The sequence below is a fragment of the Lichtheimia ornata genome (assembly GCF_029851405.1).
Source record: "Lichtheimia ornata isolate CBS 291.66 chromosome Unknown scaffold00012, whole genome shotgun sequence".
Classification (NCBI taxonomy): Eukaryota; Fungi; Mucoromycota; class Mucoromycetes; order Mucorales; family Lichtheimiaceae; genus Lichtheimia; species Lichtheimia ornata.
In genome coordinates, this window is record NW_026695332.1 from 466,060 (window position 1) to 490,700 (window position 24,641).

The window sequence follows — 24,641 nt, forward strand, 5'->3', positions numbered from 1 at the left end:
CGCTTGAGTCCTTGGCATTCATTTCTGGCATGGTTGACTGAAAGCTTGGAGTCTATGTGGGCATAAGATCGCCATGACAACCGCAATTGGTGCACAAGTGAACACATCCATGGCAACGTACTACATAGCCTTGTATCCAACCTTCTCGGCCTTCGCAGCAGCCATGCAACCAACATCATGAATGTCCTTGTTGGTAGTCCTTTTGGTCCAAGAGGTGCGTGTGAGCGCTCAACTATTCACCAAGAGCATGCCTATGTACCTTACTGATGGGTGGAAATCCTTCCGCCTACGAATTACGGTATTGTCAATGATAAACCACTGTTCATTCAACCTATGTGCTGATGTATGGTATCTTATCCCATTGACATGGGTGAATCAGGATCAGCTACTCCAAACCATCCACGAGTCGACGTATTCGAGTACATAGCTAATGACGTTGAAGGACCTTTATTACATGCCCCTGAAATTCCCCTCCATTGGATCTCATCCTTGCTATCCACACCCTTGACTTACCTAACATGATCAATACCAAATACAGATCATCGTTCACAGGTATCCACAGCAATCTTTATTTGATCATCTGGTGGTCATTATCATTGCTAAACATGTATCATCTCTTCTTTAAGGAAATGCTATGTATGTATATAAATGTAAACATGTTAGTGGTTCTCCTCATTGCTAAGCATCTGCTTATATGCCCTTATTTCCCAAGCTGCAAGTAAGTCTACACTTTTAAAATAACAGTTTTCCTCACATGATCGTTTATTGCATGCGTTGGGCATCCCATGCACAATATACAACAAAGACATTTACATAATGATTTATGAACCATGCTTGGATTCAAAGTAGTTGGTTGCAGCCATGATCGCCATCCTAGTCATCAATTTCTTTTTTGCACTCGACTTGTCATCATCATCTTCTTCGCCACGTGATGCGAGCACCTTGACGAGCTGTACAGTACGTGTTTTTGTGAGCATGTTTCATACCTTCCTTTATGCTATAATCATCCCTTCCTACTTACTTCTGATGCAGCAAACTCGGCAATCAACTTTTTAGAAGCAGACAAATCTTCCTCGCCATCTCGTTCACGCTTCTTTTCCCAAAGGTGTACTGCCTCGTAGCCAACAGCGCCTGCGATCAATTCGTTGCTATACATGCATGCAAAGTCAATGATCATGCGTTCAAATTATGATGTAGTATATGCAGCAGTTACCTTAGTGTCGACTTTTTCTTCTTCTTTTCGTCCTTGTACACCTTTTCATGGGCTTCATGCAGACGTTCTTCATGTAACATTTCCTTTTTGCGCTCACCCCAACCTTTCCAATTGCCAAACCATGCACGCATACGGGCACGTTTGCTATCATCCTCATCCTCATCATCCGAGTCAACTTGGCGTGGTGGGTCGCTCAATTCAAGTGTCCACAACTGATTCTTGACTGGCTTAGGTTTTCCTTCTGGCACCGTCAAAGGTTTACGTGGATAGATCATGACACGTGAATCTGGATCGGTTTCTTCATGGCGAATATCAACAACCATGTTGGGATCTGATAGCTGAAAGATGAAGCCTGGATCCTTTTCAAAGCCGAAACGTTGATCATTGGCCTGTGGTATGTACATGCATGGTGATGGTGGCAAAGGATGAGTGTGATACAAGTAACAGTAAATATAAACAAACAAAGGCTAACTTACCGCATCTTTTTCTTTCATGGAATCCAAGTAAAGACGTTTTTCACCAGTAAAGATAGCTGATCGTAATACATGCCAATGTTTTGGTAAGTTGCACAATTCGTTTAAGGAACGGGTGGGAAATACTTTATTTACGTACCGATAAAGCTCTGGGCGGCGTTGATGTCGAGGACGAGACCCGTCAATTTGTTGGTCAAGAAGCCTGTCAAAGATTTTCCCCATGGATTTGTTTGTTACATACCATCCCAACAGGTCACTTGTCACCCGTACTTACCATCTTGGTGTATCCAAAGCTGACCATCTCGTTCAGGGGATTCTTGCTTTTTCTCCACCATGACAATTTTACTGCCGATCTATGATAAAAAGTAAGAGATTGAATATCACGTTGAGGAAAGCATATGTTGTTGTACCGTCGCAGCCTCTTGGTCGCCACGTATACCCAAAACCAATCCATTCATTTGAGAAATGATATAAAAGTAGCCGATAGGAAAACTTGTATTTGAGACTGTCATGAGAGAGGATATCCAAAAGAGAAAAGAAACAAGGAGAAAATGATGCAATGCACAGGCAACACACTTCTTTTATTTGATGAGCTACCCAATTGAAACACAGATGCAGTAGCACCTTCGGTTGACTATTCCGAGTACATCAAGTGGGGTTGTTTGATGATGATGATGATGAGTTGGCCTTTGCCATGAGATGTGTCAGTCGATCTAGTAATTCTTGATTGGGCTGAAGTTTTCGCGGTCGGCTGTGATCCAAGGTGTGTCGTCGTTTTGTAAGCATAGCAACTGCAATGCCTTGTAACGGTGCTGTAGATGTTGACTGGTCTTCTTGTTTACTGAGATGAACAAATATCTTGAGTGCTCTTTGGATGTCGCCAGCATCGAGTAGCGCTGATACGAGTGCATGCATCGTCTCTGAGTTGGGTGTCACGTCATTTTGCTGCATTGATGTGTATAATGATTCAAGTATGCTGGCGGTATCATCGTTGCCATGGTGATCACGTAACATCATATCCTCCTCAGGGTCATCATCCATAAACGATGCAAATAGCGCGTTGTAAATGGCTGTTGTGGGCTTCATGTTGTATAATTCCATCTCCTTTAACAAATCCAATGCTTCATCTCGCCTATTCTCATGTATCATTGCTTGCATATAAATCCTGAATGTTTCACTATCGGCTGCTGGCATAGATTGTGATTGTGGTGACGACAGCGCTGAGTGCATTTGTTGAAAGAGTGATTGAGCCTTATCGTTCATGTGATTGCAAGTGTAGCCTGAGAGTACAGCATTCCATACAACGACATTCCTTGAAGCCGAGTGATCCAAGCTCTTCAAATCATTCACCATCTTCTCGATACCATCAAGATCGCCCATTCTTCCCATGCTTGACAACAGAGTTGCATAAGTGTATACGTCCGGTTGAATATCATGTGCAACCATATCGTGGTATAAACGCTGTGCCATGCGTACATCGGAGAGTTGAGAAGCGATATGAATAAGCGTGTTGTATGAGACCAGCGAAGGTGGATAATGTTGTTGCATTTCATTGAAGAGTGATAATGCTGCAGTGAGGTGATGAGAGCGTTTGACAGGGACCGTTTGACCACCGACCCAGTTGATTAGCATGTTGTATTCGTTGATAGTCAATTTCATTCCTCGTTCCTTCATATCTTCAACCAATGCCAATAATCGATTCAGGTTGCGTTGTGTGGGTCGTCCTTTGCTGATGTATGAAAACAATTGTCGATAGGTGCGCACTGTAAGGTGATGGTGGTATTGATGCTGGTACAAGAAAGTGTATATCGGCCAAATACATTCCACATCTTGTGTCGCAAGCACTCGATAGAACTCTGACATGGTTGCAGCCTTTGATTGTTCCCCTGGATATCTTCTATTGTTCATAGTCCCATTCTCTCGAGTCCTTTCAAGGCAATCGATTATACTGAGATCCCTCGTTCGTGAACGTTCCTCAATCAAAGGTGCTGTAGTAATAGTTTGTTTCCTCCTTTCAATAAACGATCCCGTCAATGTCGTCCTTTGGCCTGCCAATGGAGATCGTAACCGTGGATAAGTGTGTCGACACAATACACATTGTTGGCTGATCGGTATAGCACGCCAAGCAGATCGCATGTGTTGTGTTGGTTGTATGTATGCTTGTCGGGAGGAAGGGAGTACGAAAGAACCTGGTCAGCTGGCTTAGAAAATTAACACGGCATCCACCAGTGGCTCAGACAAAGCACTTTGGAGGGAACAATGAATGAGGAAATCCTACCAGTAACAACAACAACCACCACATATCATTGGTATCCACAACAAAGTCTCATTTCATTGTAGCCCACTGTTACCATTACATCCATCATGTGCTGAAGCTTAACACCCTGCTTTCCATTCTACTTTCATGCATTGTTCAATAACAAACTTCAACTGTTGGGTTGCCATCACTCATTTACCACCTTGTTGGAATGATGACGAATATGAATTTGGTATCGTTGGAAGATAAGGTTATCCAAAACCTGCATTTTATGGAATGTTGGATCTTCTTTCTAAATTTAGTTCGACGTAGATGAGTTGACTTGTAATAGGTCGTCAATCATGCACTATAGCCGAGATCGACGCAAAAGATGTACACATAGCGTATTGCACGTGACTCATACTACTATTTTGTAGTGGGTTGAGTTGATAGGTCGCTGTTGCACGTTCGTGCATTTAGCCTTTGCCTAGATGGGTCAATAGACTAGAATGATGAGTGATGAGTGTATTGTACCACTTTTTTTTGTGCAATACACACGCGACACAGGTGCATGTTTTCCCAATACACAAGCCTTTTTGCTCCACAGCACCCCGTTCATCAGACAACTCATGTCATTGCACTACCTTATTTATGTCCTGTACAGCAGCTGGGGCTCAGTTGTGGCATACAATAAAAGAATAGGATGGGTAAACGGAAGTTCAAGGCCTCTAAAAATGATTCCCATAAGCAGATGTAAACTCCCAAGTTGTTTGTTGTTCGAGATACGTTGTTGCTGCTATCGGAAAGATAGCACAAAAAAAAGGATCCACGGCCACCATTGTCGCACTGTGGCGTTGTTGGTTGATTCCGCACAAGGCAAGTTTATCTTTTACGTTGTTGTTATGCATCATGTTGTCTATCATTGTTGCGATAATGTTGATACCGAAAATGGCTGTGTATTGTATTAGATGATAAATCAGGTGTAAAATAAAGACCAATATGACATAATATAATTGCGGCAGGAGTATTCTCGAGACAAGGGAGGGCTACGACAAGAAGGACGGGCTTTTTCAGATAGCTCAGTCCTATTTTGAGATGTTCCTGAGTTCACAGCAGTGAATTTATGATCTGCGTCTTGAACAAATCGGGCAAAGTATAAAGACCCACTAAATGATCCACATCCTATTACACGACACACTTTTATTTCCTCCTTTTCACCAACTCACTTTTCTTTTCGTCCATCATGGCTGATCCATACGCTAACCAATACCCTCCTCCCGTGGCAGAGATGCACAATGGCAAGACCCATGATCAGTATGGGCAATCGTACGTTGGTCATCAGCCTCCTCATTCGCACCAAGATGACTCTTCCTACTATACAAGTCCAGCACCCGTATATCAACAATCACCTATGAACGCTGGACATGCTGTACCGATGCAAGAGCCTTATTATGCAGATCCTGGTTATCATCAGCCTGCTGTTGTCGATCAATACCACACGCCATCCCCGCAGCATCATCATCGACCCGCCCCTGCTCATGATGATGGATACTATCAAAATGCTCAATATTATGAAGAACCCGAGTATGCAACATCACCCAAGGCTCCAATGATGCAAAAGAATGGTGGAGTTGGGCCTACAATTGCACCCGAGAATGAAGCTGAATCATACCGACCAAAGACTTATAAGCGACATGAAGATAGTGGTGGATGCAACTGCTGCTGTTACAACCCTGCCATGACATGCTGCTCGTGTTTTTGTATGCTTATTAGCTTGGCGTTCTTAGCAGCTGGTATTGCACTTATTGTGGCGGCCCAAGTGATTCAAGGCAAATGCGTGGATAAATGTGGCGAACTACCTGAACAGTTGAGCGATGCTGCAGAAACATGTGGCACGATTTGTGGCAAGGTGGTGCACGACGGCATGTTCTATTCAGGCATTGGTGTCACAGCCCTAGCTGGTCTAGCGGTTGTGTGGCGATTGGTCATGTGGACTTGTGCTGGATGCTCAAAGCATTAATTATTACTTTATCCTCCTCCTCCAACTAGCGCTTTTATTCTCCCTTTTCATACATCATTCATCTTTTTATATTCCTATCTCTGTTCTATACAAAATGAAACTACGTATTCGTCATCCAAATGGTGCTAGTGTGTTGGACTCTTTGTCTCCTGAGCAAACCGTACACGACCTACGCAAAGCAATCGCTCCAATCGTAGGCATCTCATACGAGCGTATCCAGGGTAACCTGCTCATCCCTAATCAGGCACTTGCATTGCGTTGACATGTAATTTGCAGTTGCTGGCGGATATCCACCTAAGCCCTATCGCAATGACAACGAGACTCTTGAAGCTGCTGGTATCAAGAACGGTGACGCGTTGGCAATAACGATTGTCGATACACCTGTTGACTCTGCACCAGCACCAGCACCAGCACCAGCATCACAGCCTTCTATTCCGCCACCACAACAACCTACTCAGAATGCACCCATGTCATCTATATCCACTGGAAATGCTGATGCTGTGGAGACGAATGGTGGATTATTGGCTTTAAGGGTATGGATTAGGTCATGTTGCAATAAACGATGGACTAACACCACAAGATGATATAGACCGTACCAGATGACAATTCTTGCTTGTTTCGTGCTCTTGGGTAAGTGCAATCATTCAAATGAGTTGCCATGTGACCTATGATCATGCATTGTTGACCCTCAAAAATCACCAGGTATGTCGCAAATCGGGATACATCAATCACCCAGGAACTTCGAAAAGGTATACTTTTACATCCTCTATTGGATCGATGCATGCTTACTGATATCATCTCATTAGCCGTGGCTACCGCCATTGAGCAAGATCCCATCATGTACTCGGATGCTACCCTTGGTCAAGAACGAACAAAGTATATAGATTGGATTCAAAAGACCTCTTCTTGGGGAGGTGCCATTGGTAGGTGTCAGCTGAAGATGTGTGCTTAATGGGATTCAAGGATACAAACTCATCCTGTTTGTCTTTGTAGAAATTGCCATATTGTCCAATTACCTTAATGTTGGTAAGCTGTCATATTCAGTACCTTGTATACATGCTTGGATGATGACTCATGACGACGGCGACATTAGAAATTGATAGTATTGACGTACAAACTGGAAGAGTGGATAAATTTGGTGAGTAACAACCCCGTTGATGGCAAGGGATATGCTAACATTGGCGGCATTGTGTTAAAGGTGAAGGCAGCTATTCTGAGCGCGTGTTGATTATTTACAGCGGCATCCGTAAGTGGAAGTTGGCAAACGTTATGGATGGTTTATTGATACTAAATATGGATATAGATTATGACGCAGTGGCATTGACACCAGGATTGGATTGTCCAGAAGATTTTGATCAAACACGGTTTTCCTCAGGGGATGAAAGTATCATTAATGCCGCCAAAAAGCTTGCAGACATATTGCGACAGGCAAGTATAGTAGATGGTTGATTGAACTTGGAGATTTTATGGATTAACCATGATGACGACAATAGAAACGCAAGTATACGGATGTGGCAAACTTTACACTCAAATGTAATCAATGCATGAAGGGATTGGTTGGAGAGAAAGGTACGTAGAATACATTGATGCAGCTGCATATGGGGCGGAGGAAGAACATTTCTTGCTGAGACATAAGATTTGCTTATAGATGCTCGGGATCATGCAGCGGTAAGTATAAAGCTCAAGCCATAACAAGGGTACAATGACTGAATGGGATATCCATTGTGTAATAGGCTACTGGACACACCCATTTTGTGGAATACTAGAGAATGCGTCCAATACAATATTGTTTTATACATATGATGTGTGTGTATGATTGTGTATCGGGTGGGGGGGTGTCCATTGTGATGGATGATAATGAGCAGGTACATAATGATGCGACCACATAGTACGCAAGCATCTCCTTGCTCATGATACAAGGAGATTACACTTGACTCCTTGATAATGGCGAAAAAAAGAGAAAAAGAACTTTTGTGTATCACCTTGTGCATCCCCCTCGCACTTGGCGTGATTCGTGACTTCAACTCAAAGCTTGGGATGTGTCGCATTTTGCTTGCAGAGCAACCTCTTCCCGCAGGGCCGACCAACACCCAACACACACTCTCACCTCTCTCTCTCTCTCTCTCTCTCTCTCTCTTTCTCTCTCCCACTTTCTCTTTCTCTCACTCTTCTCTCTTTTTCCTTCCAATTGCTTTTTCCTCTCGCATTCGTTCTCGGACCATCACTCCATTCTCAACCCGGCCTCGCCAACATCACTTAACCTTGACACTTGATTATTGCAATGCGACGTGACGTACGCATTCTGCTCGTAGGAGACGGTAAATTCAAACAATACAACCCATTCAAGCACTCGACTTTACTCATAAATGTCTACTCTATATAGAGGGTGTCGGCAAGAGTACGCTGATAACATCGTTGATAAAAGAAGTCTATATACCCAACGTAAGGACCAGCTAAAGTATATCCACTATCATACACACGCGCAAGAAACTAAATTGCCCGGCTTATGGAAACGTATAGGTACAGCACCTTGTTCCTGAAGTCACTATTCCACCAGAGGTGACGCCCGAAAACGTAACGATGCACATCACCGATAGTTCAGCGCGTCCAGAACATCGTGAACAACTCGAAGCTGAAATCCGCAAAGCCCACGTTATTTGCATTGTCTATGCGATTGATGATCCGAATACGTTCAACCGTTTACCACTATATTGGCTTCCTTATATTCGCTCACTCGGCGTCAATGTAAGCAAAAGAGAAATGATGGGGGGAATCCACCTATCTGATACAAGCGAATGTTAGGTCCCTGTTGTGCTAGTGGGTAATAAGATCGACTTACGTGGAGAAGACGTGACCAACACCAGTCTTGAGGATGAAGTGATCCCTATTATGAATGAATTCAAGGTAACACACTGTAGTCCTTCTTTTATATATATACACCTTCTTATTTGTTTATCTATCTTAGGAAGTGGAGACGTGCGTCGAGTGTTCTTCCAAACAATTGCTCAATGTATCAGAAGTGTTTTACTTTGCCCAAAAAGCTGTGCTACATCCTACCGCACCACTTTACGATTCAAGAGAGCATGTAAGCTTTGATTTCTATCTTGGAAATGGCGCCATATTATTATCACGAATATGACCAATGACAATTAATCTTATTTTACCCCGTATATACCAGGTTCTCAAGCCCCAATGTGTAGAGGCATTATCAAGGATCTTCAAGCTCTGCGATACCGACAAGGATAATGTGTTGAATGACAGAGAATTGAATGAGTTTCAAGTAAGCAGATTTTGACTTGACAAGAGCTATTCGATCCTGATGATTATATACTACATAGAGGAAATGCTTCAATGCACCATTACAGCAGCATGAATTGGATGGGGTCAAGGAAGTGGTGCGAGAGCATGAACCAGCTGGCGTCAATGATGTTGGATTAACAGAAGTTGGTAAGTTCCTTTTATTAGCTGACAAAGGTACAAAGAAATACTAGCTAATAGGGGTTCTTTGTTTTCATTATTAGGATTCGCATTCTTGCATTCACTTTTCATTCAAAGAGGCCGCCTTGAAACGACATGGACTGTATTGCGAAAGTTTGGCTACGGTGATGACTTGTCATTACGAGAAGATTTTCTTTTACCTCCGTATGTATGCGTCAAAGCTTCAGCATATCCACAAGCTTGTCTAATGCGACATTGTACTACAGTCTTGAGGTTCCACAAGAATGTTCTGTTGAGCTTAGTCCCCATGGTTATCAATTCTTTGCAGAGCTCTTCCAAGCGTTTGATAAGGTAAGCTTACAGGATAAAAAATGCATCGAGGATAGCATGCTTAGGTGGATTCTTAGGACAAGGATGGTGCATTAAACCGTACAGAATTGGAAGCATTATTCAGCACATCACCGGGAAATCCATGGGAGCATACCGCCTTTCCACACACAACCATCACTACCGAAAGTGGATCAGTGACATTACAGGGTTGGCTTGCACAATGGAGGTATGTGCTTTTTTTTCTTTATTTGATTGGATGCTTGCCTTGATGGATGATCTGGTTACTGACGGGCTTTATGCATGATTTTTAGTATGACTACCTTAATAGACTACAAGACGACATTAAAATACCTCGCTTATCTCGGGTTTGAAGGCGACACGCGTACTGCTCTCAAGGTGACACGACCAAAGAAAATGGATCGCAAAAAGGGCAAGATTCAACGCAACGTCTTTTTATGTTACGTATTTGGTGCATCCGGTTCTGGAAAAGTAAGCATTGTAGAGGGATAAGGGGCCTTGATTTAGCAAATGCTAATGATGATGAATAGACTTCATTGCTCAAGGCCTTTGTGAACAAGCCATTTTCAGAAAAGCAGCAGCCCACCGTTGAGCCTTTCAATGTGGTGAATTCAGTAGAGATGAAAGGCATTGAAAAGTATCTTGTGGTATGTGCATAATGTGACATTGGTGTTTTGCGGATGATTGACAAGCATCTATTAGATGGAGGAAATTGGATCAAATCGGGAAGACGAGATTTTATCAAGCAAGCAGCGGTTAGATGCGTGCGATCTTCTCTGTTTTGTGTATGATACAAGTGACGTCAATTCCTTTGAATATGTTGCATCATTGCGGGTAAGTACGAGCGATAATAGCAAGATGTCAATGGTATTGATATAGATTTATAGGAAAAGTACAAGGTGGATCATATACCTACTGTATTTGTAGCCACAAAATGCGAGCTGGATTTGGTGACTCAACGCTATGAAGTGCAACCGGATGTATATTGCCGTAACCTTGGCCTTGCAGTTCCATTGAGCGTGTCCGTAAAGCAACATCAAATGGCAGATTTGTATCATATCCTCACTGGAGTTGCAATGAATCCGTAAGTTTAGAGTCAAAGGAAAATGTATGTATCAAGATTCTAACACACACACCCTATTAGAACGATTGCCACACCTGGTTCTTTAAAAGACAAAACGGAAGAAGCTTGGCTGTCACGGCGTTATGTTACATTTTCATTGGTGGCGGGTGCAGTGATCTTGACCAGCTTAGCAGCATACAAATTTCTAAAGCAGCATCCGGGTGCTCTGGGTAGTGGGGCGCAAAACATGGCTACCGTAGCAGCTAAAAAACGCGATTATCTCTAAATGCGTGGTATTGGCAACTATGATCTGGTTTTGTGTATTGTACTTTGTACTCTTTGTAATTAACAAGAACTTGAAACACACTATGGCTGTTCATGTGGGGTCAACGTGGTGGTTGGATGGAAAATGATTTACATAATTTCGGATCCCGCAAGAGTGTACTTGAATTCCATAACGTAAGCGGAAAATTAATCGCCCCTTTTATCGGATGACTACCGGCTCATTTTAATGCGTTGTTGTGATTATTGATTGCGGGAAACGAGGTGGAGAACATAAATCATGGATGGTTGAGGACATGTGAGGAAACAAGAACAGGTATGTGCGTACCAAGTCTAAATACACAGGGAGGTAAAAAAAAGGTGGTGGTTTCTTTTTCTAAAATATACAAGCGTGGTCTATGCCTTGCGAGAAGCCTTTAGCAATAAAGCGTAAGCCATGATAGTGTAGTTTGTGAAGATGTCCTTCATCATAAAGAGCAACGCTTGGGACAAGACGGCCTTGGAGATTTGAGCGCCCATACCCTACAAGGTTGTAAAGTTTTCACAAGTCAGCCGGGGGAAGATAACACATCTTCACGTGCGTCTCATTTTGACTTACCCTATACCATCCAAAGAAGCCTTCGCTTTGCAACACACGGGTCAATACATCAATGGATCCCTTGTATGGCTTGACCTTGTCTTGGATCTCCTTGGATGGCTTCCATTGCAAACGGACCTTGGCCATGATATAGGGGTAGGTGACGATAGTAGCAAGCGTTTTGCTGAGAGCACCCACAACAAATGAAACACCTGGTGTCATGCTCAATTTGAGTGTGTTGAGAGCAAATTCCTTGATCTTTTCAAAGCTGGCAAAGGTGATAGCTGGGTTGACACAAAGGATCAAGGATGGCTGGATGCCTTTCCACAAACCACCAACGCCTTCCTCATTGATAATCGACATACAAGTACGCAAAACGGATTGACGTTCGTTGCTGGGAAGTGTTTGTTGGCGTGTGGTCACCAGGGCAACAGGTGTTGTTACAAGCGTTGTAAGAGCACCAGCAGCAGCACCAAGCAAAAGTTCCAAAGCTGTCGACAAGGTGCCTCCTGCAGGGTTGTAGCGTTTGTTGTAGAGTTCACGGATCATCGAATAGCAATAAAAGTAGGTGAAGTTGGTGGATGCTGTACCAAGGAGAGAGCTGCCCAAACCAGCATATAAACCAGCAACACCTTCCTTTTGCATGATTTGCATGATACCATCCCAAGCAGATGAATAGTGTTCCTGTTCTTTGTCATCAAGCGATTCATGTTTGGCTTGTACTTGAATACGAGTTTTAATGCTGCAATTCATTAGAGTAAGTATATCTTTTTTTCCTTTTATGCTTGAATACGGATGATGATGATGATATAAATCTTACATGTCGAGTGGATACACCATGGTCAATGCGAACATGGCACCGGCTGATCCGGCCACAGCATTACCAAAGGGAGGCAAAGTTGGTTTTGACGCGGTGGGCATGAAGAGATTGGAGGATGTGTGTAGAAATGGGTTTGTGCAGGGAAAGAAAGCAAAGCAAATGTGCCTGAAAATGCTGACTCAATCTCTTTTATTCCACAGACCGAGTGAGACAAGCCTCCTTGCCTTGTTTGGTAATCCATTGCCCAGACAACAGTGGGAAATTAGCCCGCTCTTGAAATCGCTCTCGTAAGCAGGAACTCTTGGTTATTCCACCAACCCCCTTCTTGTCAACCTCCTCCCCTCCCCCTCTTTTCGCACCATCAGCAGTCAACATGGACTCATTTCACATAGCAACTCAATGCCATTGCCATGCTCATTGGCACTGATGGGAACCAGCAAACGATATTGGAATCATGGTTTGACGTATGACAGTTGTCACCTTGTGCAAGTTCACCTTATCTGGTCAGCGACTATTTAATTTCTGCCATCCAACTATTTTATGCTATCTCGAATGTGGCAAATGTTTACAACTACAACAAGCAGAGAAACAACGGAAGAACGGATGATGATGGTGATGATGATGATGATGATGCATATGGGTAAAAGAATGAACGAAAAGGTCTCGTGAACGGCAAAACATACAGCGGCTGCATCAAGACTCGACCGAGAATGCGGATATCAACTACGACCTGTTATACAATGATCAGCATCTTTGTGTGTGTTGAGGTCCCTTTCGACTCCAATAAGCACGAGAATGTTGGAGAGAAGAATCTTCATTCATGTGTGCATCGCTCAAGGCATCCATGGATTGAGATGCTCTTTTATCACTTTGCTGATACAATGATGGATTTGCAGGAGGAACAGTTGTATGATGATGATGGCTCATTCTTTGATCAAGTGACTGTGGACTTGATGGGGTCGATCTATCCGGTTGCGAGGTTGGTGCTGATGACTTGACGTCTTCTGTATTACTCCAAACACTGCCCATATACAAGAAAAAATGATTAGAAGCAATAAAAGAGGGAAGTCGATCTTGGGATTTCGCTGAGTAATGCGTCCACTGTTATGTATTTTCCGTGAGCAATTGATGTCTCTGATTTTGACAAGGTGCAACAATAAACATTAAGCTATGGATCAATGATACAAACATACATCAACTTTGACTTGCTTTATTACCTTCTCATAAAGTAGCATTCATATTCTATATACTTTTCTTACACACTCTAAATGATGTGACTCATATTCAATCAATCAACGAGGCCAAGATGTAAAATGATGAGTTTAGAACTTTAATGAATTTGTTATCATACATGCAATGGGAAATATCTAATTAGCGTGCGAGACGTGTATAAAAGAAGACGTTGTATATGTAAATGGATGATGTTTATGTAAGGTGCACATGGTGTTGCGCATGAAAGAGGGACTTGAGGAAAAGCCATCCGTTGTGTTTAACGTCTTGGCTTACGGAAGAGCCAAACAAAGAAGATGAAGGCGATAACATTGAACATCCAGAAAGCCAAGAGGACACCCCAATCACGATAACGGTTCGAGAACGACCATCCTAGACCTTCATAGAAATCATTGCCGTAGTTGTATGGGCAGTATTCGCAAAGTTCGGTGCTGTTGAGGGATGATTCACGAACGTAACCAGGGCCACCCATCTCAAAGAATGCTTCAGTGTACTCGGCACAAGTTTGACCAGGTGGTGGATGGAAAGGCAAGAGATCTTGATCACGGCAGTTGACCTTGAATTCATGCAATTCGTTGACAATGAAACCTTCAATGAGATAATGGTAGGGATCCAACCAATACATCCAAGCGCTCCAAAAGTGTGGCATCTTATCGGGTGCTTGCATGATACCAGCAAAGAGAATAAGGATGGATGAGAAGAATGGGTTGATAACGGCGGCCATGGTGGGAGTAGTAGAGAAGGCAGCAATCAATTCACCAAATGAAATCGAGAAGCCCAAGAAGGTGCCGAACAAGAGATAAAAGTAGCCAACACGATCCGAAATGTTTTGAAGACCGGCAGTCCAGTAGAAGCAGAACATGAAAAGAGCATCGAAAATCTATCAAGGCATAGGTTAGTAAAAGTGACGATCAACCTTGTATAAAGATAATGCTTACCCAAATGTAAGGCATCTCGACCAAGATACATGATAAAGCGAAAGGAGCCCATCCATAATACTTGGAAGCATGCTCACGGCGGAACCATTGACGTTCTTCCATAAAGCGGGGTTGCACCAAGACAATGAGCGAGTTGGCCATAATGAGAGTACAGAAAATACAGAACAATCTATGAAAGAACAATGAATACCAATAGACATTGATAGTAGAATTGTCATCATTACCTGTTTTCCATATCAAAAGCAGCATCGGAAAGCTTCCAGAAAGAGAAACCAGAAAGAAGGGCAACAAAGACGACCTTGATAAGACGACCAACATTATAGGAAGGTGATCTCCAGTATGAGACATTCATGCGCTTGTACACGAGCCAGAATTGCTGGAAGAAGTTGAGCGAGTAGGTCTTTGGCTTCTTGTGTTGGTTTTGATCGACTTCGTTATGGATCTTCTCAAGTTCATCTTGCAAGGCCTTAGCTTCCTTGGAGTTCTCCCAAATCTCAGCCCAATCAGCTTGAGCAACACCAGCAGTACCAGCACCGACAACTTCAAGGATATATTCGGCAGGGTTGGCACTTGGAGAACACTTGGAGGCACCATTGCTTTCAAAGTAGTTGATCATAGTCTTGCTATCTTCACCAATTTCACCATGATAAGCGGTCTTGCCACCACGCACCAACAAGAGAATGTGGTCAAAGTAGCTGAACAAAGTAGCGGAAGGTTGATGAATGGTACACAATACAGGCCAACCAGCATCAGCAAGCTTTCGAATGAAACGAACAATGTTGAAAGAGGATTGGGCATCAAGACCAGAAGTAGGTTCATCCAAAAAGAGAAGCTTGGGCTTGGCAACCAATTCGACACCAATAGTAAGACGCTTGCGTTCTTCAACAGAGATACCCTTGTTGCTGCTAGCAGTACCAATCAATGCATCGGCAATATTCTCCATTTCCAAAAGCTCGATAATTTGCTCAACATAAGCATCCTTCTCGGCCTTGGGTACTTCAGCGGGTTGGCGCAAATAGGCGGAGAACTTGAGAGCTTCACGTACAGTAGCATTGGGATTGTGGATATCCATTTGCTCACAATAGCCAGTAATACGCTCGAAATCGGAAAAGAGCTTCTCGCTGTTCATATACATACGGCCTTCAATCTTGCCAATGGTCTTGCGTTGAGAAAGCACATCAAGCAAAGTAGTCTTGCCAGCACCAGAAGATCCCATCAATGCAGTTAAATGTCCAGGACGTACAATACCACCAACGTCGCACAATAGTTGACGAGTGCCACCCTTGACAGGTACGGTATAATCGATATGTTGCCATGAGAATGTGGTTCCATCAGTAACAGCTTCAAAGTTTTCATTCTTTTGTGCAAGTCGCTTCTTTGCCAAGGCTTCAGCATCTTCAGTTGGGGCTCTGTTACGCTTGTAGACCTTGATTTGGGAACCACCACCGCTACCAATGCTGAGGTATTCCATGGAAAGAGCGGTGACAATGGTGAAGAGGAAAAAGAATAGCACGACGGCAACAAAGTCAATCCAGCGTTCCCAGGTGTTGTAACCATATTTGAGCTTAAGATAATTGTCACCAAGGACAGCATCATCACCAGGTTGGGCGCCAGGAATAGAACAGGCCTTATAAGCTTGATCAACATCTTCATAAGCAGGACCAGAAGGAATGGAGTTGCCCGCCCCAATGCAAGTGAAGTAGTTGCCGTGCATTTCATTCGAGAACATAGCCTTGAAAGAATAAGCCATAGGATTGATCCAATAGATCCACATCAACCAAGGATGCATGTGGGTGTAACCAATAAGATAACCAGAGTAGATCAACAAGGCAATCAAAACGGTACTTGAAGCTTGAGAAGCCAAAAAGAAGTTGGGAGCAAACGAGCCAAACATGCGGAAGAAGCCATTCATGCACATGTTGATGAAGACCAAGTTGATCAAGTAGGTAAAGTACTATAGCAATCATAGTCAATATCTCGATTGATACCATTTTCACAAGCAATATGATACTTTACCTGTCCAGCTGTCAAGTTCAAACCAGCCATGAAGTAGACACAAAGTTCGAACACGATGACTTGAATGAAGGCCAAAGGAATATCAGCAACGACTTGAGCAATGTAGTAGTACATGGGCCGATACAAAGCATAGGACTTTTGCTTTTCCAAGACACCACGACCTTGCATGAAAGTAGCCAGCTCAGATTGCGAAATCAAGGAATTGAAAGTCAAACTGAAGAAGAGGAAACCACCACGAGAGAAAGCACCAGATGCTTCCTTGGGCATATGGAAAAAGACGGAAGCCATGATAAGACCCTTGACAACGACACCACCATAACGAGATACAAGAGCACCCTTATCACCTATAAGCATAGCATGATGATGAGTAAATGTGAATGATGTATCAAAAAGCATAATGATAGTTACCATAGATGAGTTGGAATTGACGAATAGTAAGAGCTTTGATTTGTTCGAAGGGAGATGCAGTAAAAGGCGACTTCTTGGCAGCATGCTTTTGATGAGCATCGTGAACAGCTTGACGGAAGGCAACATCAGGGCGTGTTTGATCAACTTCGGCCTCATATTCTTGAAGCTGAGCCAACATCGACTTGTATACATCAGAGTTCTTGTAGCATGCCTCGAATTCGGATGGAGTATTGGGAACCTTGTCTTCAAAGCCTGGTCTTGTTTCACGTTCTTGAATATTGCTGATACCAGTCAAGAAATCAGGAATGGACTTGCGAGGAGGGCAATAGAAACCAAGGTTCTCAAAGTAAGGCTTGGCCTGGTCAACAGGTCCAAAGTAGATGCAATGGCCTTCAAAGAGCACCAACGTGTTGTCAAAGATGTTGAAGATGCTGTCGGAAGCTTGATACAAGGTGGCAACGGTCGTCTTCTTGAGGATATCAGTCATGATACGCAACGATCGGACGTAATCGAGAGCTGACGAGGCATCGAGACCACGCGTAGAGCAATCCCAGCAATTCACACATGAGCTCGTGGTCATTAATTCGGCAATAGTAAGACGCTTGCGTTCACCACCAGAGAGACCACGCACGAACTCGTTGCCAACCATGGTGTCCAATTGCTTGACAAGACCAAGCATGTTGCTAAGCATGTAGATGACGTTGTCGACGAATTGGTTCTTGCCTTCATCGGAGAGACGCTTGCCGGGAGTCTTGAGGCGTAATGCGAACTGCAATGTCTGCTTTGCGGTCAATGTTGGGTAGTTGATGTCTTCTTCTTGAGCATAACAAACTTCGCCACGATAAAGCTTGCCAAATTCTTTTGCGTCAATGCCGCCATATTTGACATCACCCAAAACTTCAGTGAAGCCCTTGCGGAGTTCGGCCATGACACGGAGCAGCGTAGTACAACCAGCACCAGGACGGCCCAACACCAAAAGCATTTGACCAGGCTTGTTGAAACACGTGATATCGTTCAAAATGGTACGATCGTGACCCAATTTACGGTTCCAGTTCCAGAACTTGAAGGTTTTTTCTGCAACGGTGGTCAATGTAGGGATCCATTCAGCATCAGCACCAAGACCCTGATATGATAGATTTAGTCAATGCTATGATTAAAGTTTTATGAATAAAGCCCACTTTACCTTAACGGTCAAATTCTTCACAACAAGACCCAGGTGCTTGGGTTGAAATCCTTCTTCACCCTGTCGGCGATCAACACCCGATAGATAGTCCGTAAGATCAAATCGCTCAGGTGAGCCTTTTTCGAGATCATCTTCTTTGCCGTGGATGGTTGATTGGCGTGTCAACTCACGGCGCATTTCTTCGTAGGTATGCATAGCAGATTCGTAGTCAACGGCGTTGCCATCACGTTCGCCATAGCCACCAGCGCTGCTCTTGGTACGTGATAGTGGTGCGCCAACATTGGTATCGCTGTGATCGTCGCGTGAGGACCACGGCTGTGGCTGTTTTTCGGAAATCTCAGTGTCCATAAGGTTGAACTGGGATATAGTAGTAAATCGAGTACTGAGAATATACGAAACGTGATTTCAAAATAAAAAGAAGACGACGTCTTTTTATACTCTTAAACTGAGTAACAAGCAAGACGTTAAACAATATATCCATGGAGAGCTCAATAGGCTTTAGAAGCAAAATGATTATCCATCGTTGACTACTTGGGCAATCGAATACCAAATCTGGCACTAATGCACCTCCGCAAGTTGATCCATGCTTCCTGGATGCAGAACGGCTTAAAATGATTACCCATGCGAATCTATACTATACATTTCTTACACCTTTAAAAATGACGTGCTACAAATCGCCACGAGAATAATAAGACCATACATGGTGATTATGTCGACATTGCCGTTTCTTATAATCACCCTGAATTTGCACTACACTAGTGTTGTACGTTCTTGGTGCATGACAACATTGGATGTTGATGGATGTCATCTTGCAGCTGTAATCGCCCTGATAACGATGCACATGTACTGAGTTTCGAGCATTATCGGCATTTATCCAATGCGTTATACTTTCTAGTTCCATCATCTGTAAGGGAAGATCGTGCCCCTTTCCCCTGTTTCTGCGCAATCGTTGATCGGATAACGGTTTCATCTACCCTCTGATCGGCTAATTACCGTAGTCGTCAGTATCACTCTATCGGTCAATTTAAATTACGGGCAAGGCACATCCCCAATTGGGATTGCGTTTGTACTCCTTCCAAAGCTTGTCATATACCAACTTTGTGCGATCATGTTGTTGTCTCGGTATATTTAAATGATAATAGTAAAAGGATACAACAGCTATAAAATCCTATTTTGTAACTTTCCAATGATGCATTGTGTGTGCTGATGTTGCCATGCCATTGTTCTACTATGTGTTTTAACCCGGTATTTGCTCGCTGCCATTACTGATTCATTCACCGAACCTGGATCTTTTCTTCAAGCATCGCTGATAACCCAGCTCAAGGTTTCACAAACATCAAAGTGAAACTTTGGAACAGCCGATCCCAATAAATGCATCACTCTATTCATGGGTTTTCTTTTCGGATAATTCAACTATGGCTGCGTTGTACTTTTTATCCTTTGTATTAGTTCCATATGATTCATATCAGCACATGTGCGCTTCTTTAAACCTTCTCGAGAATAATTGATCTATGGATGAATCAAAGAATCATCCTTGCGGTCTTTCAAGCTTGTACGGATAAATTATCAAGTCATTGCCTGAAACAGCTGATCCGCTGTTCTCGTCCATTCTTCCGGCAAGATAGTTGAAGTGGCACACGTACATTCTCACATTACACAACAACGCACACTGAGAAATGACACGCTGATAACATGTCTCTATATATGAGATTTAATGCATAATATTTCCTTAGATGGCGATGTTGTCATTGTAAATGGATGCTACGTGCTGAGTGTGATTATATGTTTATGCAAGGAGCAGGAGGAGAGCATAGTTGAAAGGTGGAGCTGCAGCCTTGTTGTGCAAACTATGATAGACATGAACCTATTTGATTCCCTTGTATAAGCAATAATTGTAAGCGGGTAAATGTTTCCTCTTTTCATGATCACCAGGTTCAGAGGAAGCACGCCAAATCATAATACATGTTTGCTTGTACACGTGCGTGGGTCCCTATGTAATCCCAGCGCCATCACCACCGCCATCCATTTATGAGGTGACGGCAAACATGGGTACGTGAGATATGCAAACAAGATCTGTAAGAGCTTGAACGCCTTGTCTGGTAATGATGTAAACATGAGCGTCAATAAATCTATCAGCAGCATGATGAGAAGAATGACATGTTGCATTAACATACTCAAAGTACGTATCGGCTAGACACCACTAGAAAGAAGCAACAATCTCAAACGTAGTATTGAATTACGGTGATGCATGCTATAATAACAGCGCCTCACTCATACATGCAAAAGAAGGCTATGCCACTTGTTTTTTGTATATAACCTGCTGAAATTTCCAGCTCTTCCACTCTGAGCTTCTTCCCTCTTTCTCCCATTCCCAACCGTTGGTGCATTGAAGTATACAACTACCACCTGCGAACGATTGTCCTACTTCAACCCATCATGTCAATGCTACAGTTGTCTTGATACGATTGTCTTTGCCTGAATGGCGACTCCATGGCGTGTACACAGCCTTCTTGTCACTCTTCTACCACACACGAGTCTCTTGACACAACACACGCTCTTGCACTCTTCTCTACCACGACCAATCGCAACAGCATTCAAGGCAGCAGTTGTTATTAGCAAGCTCTTTACTACATCGTACCCAACAGCGTTCTCTACTTGCAGCAACCTGCCTTACAGCCTTGTTCACCTGAACAACACATAGCCATCACATACAAGCAGCTTTATTTACGTGTGACAATACATACGAATTCTTATGGATATGGATGTTGCATTGCTTTAGTGCATGAGATGGAAGGAATGAATCTATTGACCGGTTTGGTTCCCTTGGTCCATATAGAAGGTGATGTCTAGTTTGGATGACACCATATCATCGATCAACTACACCGCAATACAACCAATCCTCGCCGGGTTGAGTAGCGATAGAAACGACCAAGGAAGAGAACGCCTGGATCGAAAAGCAAGCATACTAGCAGCGACCACATGGCTCTTTTCAACCTACATGTTGGATTTGATGGATGGATGCAATCAAGTGCAATGATGAGATATCGTGGAATGTTGCTTGGTTACTTGTCGCGTTATCAGCAGGAAGGATGGATCATGTCACGTGGAAACGGCTGAGGATGATGATGGATGGGATGGAATGGGATTGACGAGAAGCCTTATATCTTTGACGAATGGTGTTTTACAGCCATGGATGCTATTGGAATACTCAAGTCAAATTATGGAACAGCTATTTTGCAATCATGGATGAAGATGTTTACGGTGGCAGCAACCAAGAATACAATGACACAATGACACCAATTGACTCTATGATTCACCCAATCCCCTTCATCTGGCAACGTTATCTAGTAACATGTTCATCTTTTGCATTTACGGCTAAATACAATAAATATCCTTTCGTATATTGAACAACCTTTGCTATTTGGATTTCGAATGCACCTAGTTTATGCAATTTGACACAAAGTACAAGTGACATGTATGTATGTATGTATGTGTATCGGATAGTGTAAGCACCAATGATCATTCAACCATGTTGATATCGGTTAATTGGCCTTAATGGCAATATGATGATGTTACGTTTTCATCATGAGCACATCAACAGGTGAGCTATTTCAAATACGCGTTTTTTGATGCCTCATTATCGTGTATATGCTTCCAGACAACAGATTACGCCACTACCAGCGTGTTGGGCTCAAAGGGTTACGCGACTGCAAGAAGGATCAATGACTAGGCGCACGACAAACAGTCTCGTTTCGCGCACGACAAATGGTCACATTACCAACCATGTCCCTGCTTTGCAACAGTGACTAGCTATATAAGACGTTTGTCGTGCGCACAATAAGCAAATATGGGACTACTTGTCGTGTGCCTAGTCGGTCCCTTGGTGTGCTTTTGGATGTTGGTGTGACGGATGAGATTGACGACTGGTGACGAGTACCAATACGAATGATGACGGAGGATGACTACGACTACGACGATGGTGGTGGCAATGTACAGTACATAGCAAGATAGCTAGATGAAATAAAGCATTGTTTATTTATTACTCGCTTGTTGTTGGAGGTTGCTAGCTTGTGGATTACATACTATTGCTTCGAAGATGGAATAATAAAGGTGGTCCGGTTATCGGTCATGCAAGAAGTATATGGCTTTTGTGATACAATAATGAGGAGTGGGATGACCTTGAGAAGAGAAAAAGTGAAGAGATCCCTCCATTGAGTTGATTACTGGTGGGTTTACATATACAAATTGGTTTATGCAGCTCGACCTTCTCCCACATGCAAATGTGATATGGAACCATTATTGTCGTACATATACCTTGACACACCTTCATGGTTCGATGTTGTTTCACTTACGTACCTTCACAAAAGGCAATCATCATGATCATCCATGTGTGCAGCAACCTGTCAAGGACGTGCTTGTGTAACCACCACGTGCCATTTCACTCAGCTCTTCATCTTTCCGTTAATGCAGCCGACACCATCCACTAGGGAAAAGCAACCCCATCACGCTTACGGCGGGCATAGGTAAAACATACAGGTGTCTCTATCTCTAAACTTTACAATAAAACGTGGGGTCTTTAATAGAACCATGTTGCTCGGCGGGGTGAAAGCGATCTTGTGTCAAACTATGAAGTCCATCGTGGCCAATCCCAGATTTCGCAATGTCGCTACCAGCCAAACTGGATCTGGGGGTCGACCTCTTCGACGACAACGACCAAAAAATATTTTTTGGGCTAGTTGCGACATTGAACGTGAAACTTTCACACAAGGTGCTGTTGGCCAAGCCGAGCCCATTGCTCTAATAAAAACCCCACGTTTCATTGTAAAGTTTGAAGATACAGGCACCTTTATGTTTGTAAGCGTGATGCTATATGAGAAGTGGTCTTTGTTTAATGTAAAGTATCTAGACCCTGGAGAGCGAAAGATGCAGAAGGACCTCTTTGTGTAGCTGAGCTAAAGAGTCCGGACCTCAGGGACGATGCATGACAGGTACGCAAACGTCATTTTCAGGTCATACATTGGCAGCTAATAGCCACTTTTGTACATTCCCAACTTTTGTGCATTCTATTGTAGGTGGACGATGCTCCTGCTCTAGACATTCATTTCCATGATTAAAGTAGGTTGATCCGAGCTGATTTGGTTGAGTTACGCTCACACAAGATTTCATCGGTTGAGCTACATCGAGCGTGCTCTATGTCCAGAGTGATGTAATCTCTCTTTGACCGTAGCTCAGTCAAATCAGCTCGGATCAACCTACTTTAATCATGGAAATGAATGTCTAGAGCAGGGGCGTCGTTCCCATGCAGTGGATCTCACAACAATGATGATTGGATAAAAGTGGCCGTTAGCTAGCAATACATGCCTGTTCCTAGATGATCCATAAAGTAATTACACATTGACCCTTTCATTCATGCAAACGTAGCTGTGTTACACAACACGACCCTCTGCATCTTTTGCTCTGCCAGGGTCCACCTACTTGACAATGAACAAAGACCACTCTTCATATAGCATCACGCTTACAAACATAAAGGTGCCTGTATCTCCAAACTTTACAATCGAACGTGGGTTTTTGAATAGAGCAGTGAGCTCGGCTTGGCCAACTGCACCTTGTGTGAAAGTTTCATGCTCAATGTCGTAACTAGCCCAAAAAATATTTTTTGGTCGTCGTCGTCGAAGAGGTCGACCCCCAGATCCAGTTTGGCTGGTAGCGACATTGCGAAATCTGGGATTGGCCACGATGGACTTCATAGTTTGACACAAGATCGCTTTCACCCCGCCGAGCAACATGGTTCTATTAAAGACCCCACGTTTCATTGTAAAGTTTAGAGATACAGACACCTTTTTGTTTTACATATGCTGTAAGTGTGATGCCATATGACAAGTGGTCTTTGTTTAATGTAAAGTATCTAGACCCTGGAGAGCCAAAGATGCAGAAGAACCTCTTTGTGTAGCTGAGCTAAAAAGTCCGGACCTCAGGGACGATGCATGACAATCTTTCTCTGTGTTTAGGATCTTGTAAGGTAGTCATTTTCTTTGTATGGCGGTTGATGTGTGTGTATACGCATTTGAGTTCTTCAATAAGTAATGCTTCTATTACATGTTAACATCATGTGGCATCTAGGTATGAAATGGAATCGATCATTGTCAATGTGAAAAACTGCATCAAAACCGCATACAGTATGTACGTGATATTCAAGGATTAGGATTTTAATGGGAATGTTATCATACAATGCAAAAAGAGAAATGTCTAATCAGGCGTGCAGGGCATGTGTAAAAGAAAACGTTGAAGTAAACGTGAGAGGTGTATGAGAATGCAGAGTTGCGGGGGTGATGATGGGTGAATGGTGCGCCCTGTTGCCACTGGAAGTTGTACATGGAAAGGAAATAAAAGCAATTA

The 24,641-nt window shown here is 43.2% G+C and overlaps 8 protein-coding genes across 8 annotated transcripts; 3 read left to right on the forward strand and 5 right to left on the reverse strand.

Moving 5' to 3' along the window:
• Positions 1-821: 821 nt before the first annotated feature.
• On the reverse strand, positions 822-2,198 carry O0I10_003706 (uncharacterized protein; the record flags this gene model as incomplete). Its single annotated transcript, XM_058483773.1, has 7 exons — positions 822-950; positions 1,022-1,148; positions 1,214-1,602; positions 1,690-1,745; positions 1,826-1,888; positions 1,961-2,039; positions 2,097-2,198. The coding sequence occupies 7 exons, from the start codon at positions 2,196-2,198 to the stop codon at positions 822-824; spliced, it is 945 nt and encodes a 314-aa protein (XP_058345571.1).
• Positions 2,199-2,334: 136 nt separating this feature from the next.
• O0I10_003707 (uncharacterized protein) lies at positions 2,335-3,822 on the reverse strand (the record flags this gene model as incomplete). The annotated part of the gene is made up of 1 exon (XM_058483774.1): positions 2,335-3,822. One exon carries the CDS (start codon positions 3,820-3,822, stop codon positions 2,335-2,337), a length of 1,488 nt encoding a protein of 495 aa, XP_058345572.1.
• Positions 3,823-5,165: 1,343 nt separating this feature from the next.
• On the forward strand, positions 5,166-5,942 carry O0I10_003708 (uncharacterized protein; the record flags this gene model as incomplete). The annotated part of the gene is made up of 1 exon (XM_058483775.1): positions 5,166-5,942. One exon carries the CDS (start codon positions 5,166-5,168, stop codon positions 5,940-5,942), a length of 777 nt encoding a protein of 258 aa, XP_058345573.1.
• A 94-nt stretch (positions 5,943-6,036) lies between these two features.
• O0I10_003709 (uncharacterized protein) lies at positions 6,037-7,708 on the forward strand (the record flags this gene model as incomplete). The annotated part of the gene is made up of 12 exons (XM_058483776.1): positions 6,037-6,163; positions 6,219-6,475; positions 6,532-6,572; positions 6,645-6,691; positions 6,749-6,865; positions 6,936-6,968; positions 7,036-7,080; positions 7,141-7,188; positions 7,246-7,370; positions 7,436-7,511; positions 7,591-7,610; positions 7,676-7,708. 12 exons carry the CDS (start codon positions 6,037-6,039, stop codon positions 7,706-7,708), a joined length of 969 nt encoding a protein of 322 aa, XP_058345574.1.
• A 515-nt stretch (positions 7,709-8,223) lies between these two features.
• O0I10_003710 (uncharacterized protein) lies at positions 8,224-11,077 on the forward strand (the record flags this gene model as incomplete). The annotated part of the gene is made up of 15 exons (XM_058483777.1): positions 8,224-8,260; positions 8,326-8,384; positions 8,463-8,687; positions 8,745-8,846; positions 8,908-9,027; positions 9,121-9,222; positions 9,281-9,389; positions 9,464-9,584; positions 9,647-9,731; positions 9,788-9,936; positions 10,022-10,199; positions 10,259-10,375; positions 10,431-10,562; positions 10,616-10,812; positions 10,873-11,077. 15 exons carry the CDS (start codon positions 8,224-8,226, stop codon positions 11,075-11,077), a joined length of 1,938 nt encoding a protein of 645 aa, XP_058345575.1.
• A 392-nt stretch (positions 11,078-11,469) lies between these two features.
• On the reverse strand, positions 11,470-12,571 carry O0I10_003711 (uncharacterized protein; the record flags this gene model as incomplete). The annotated part of the gene is made up of 3 exons (XM_058483778.1): positions 11,470-11,595; positions 11,672-12,392; positions 12,471-12,571. 3 exons carry the CDS (start codon positions 12,569-12,571, stop codon positions 11,470-11,472), a joined length of 948 nt encoding a protein of 315 aa, XP_058345576.1.
• A 1,388-nt stretch (positions 12,572-13,959) lies between these two features.
• Positions 13,960-18,593, reverse strand: O0I10_003712 (uncharacterized protein; the record flags this gene model as incomplete). Its single annotated transcript, XM_058483779.1, has 6 exons — positions 13,960-14,580; positions 14,639-14,807; positions 14,863-16,592; positions 16,655-16,998; positions 17,063-18,185; positions 18,246-18,593. The coding sequence occupies 6 exons, from the start codon at positions 18,591-18,593 to the stop codon at positions 13,960-13,962; spliced, it is 4,335 nt and encodes a 1,444-aa protein (XP_058345577.1).
• Positions 18,594-23,716: 5,123 nt separating this feature from the next.
• Positions 23,717-23,992, reverse strand: O0I10_003713 (uncharacterized protein; the record flags this gene model as incomplete). Its single annotated transcript, XM_058483780.1, has 1 exon — positions 23,717-23,992. One exon carries the CDS (start codon positions 23,990-23,992, stop codon positions 23,717-23,719), a length of 276 nt encoding a protein of 91 aa, XP_058345578.1.
• Between the last annotated feature and the right edge of the window lie 649 nt (positions 23,993-24,641).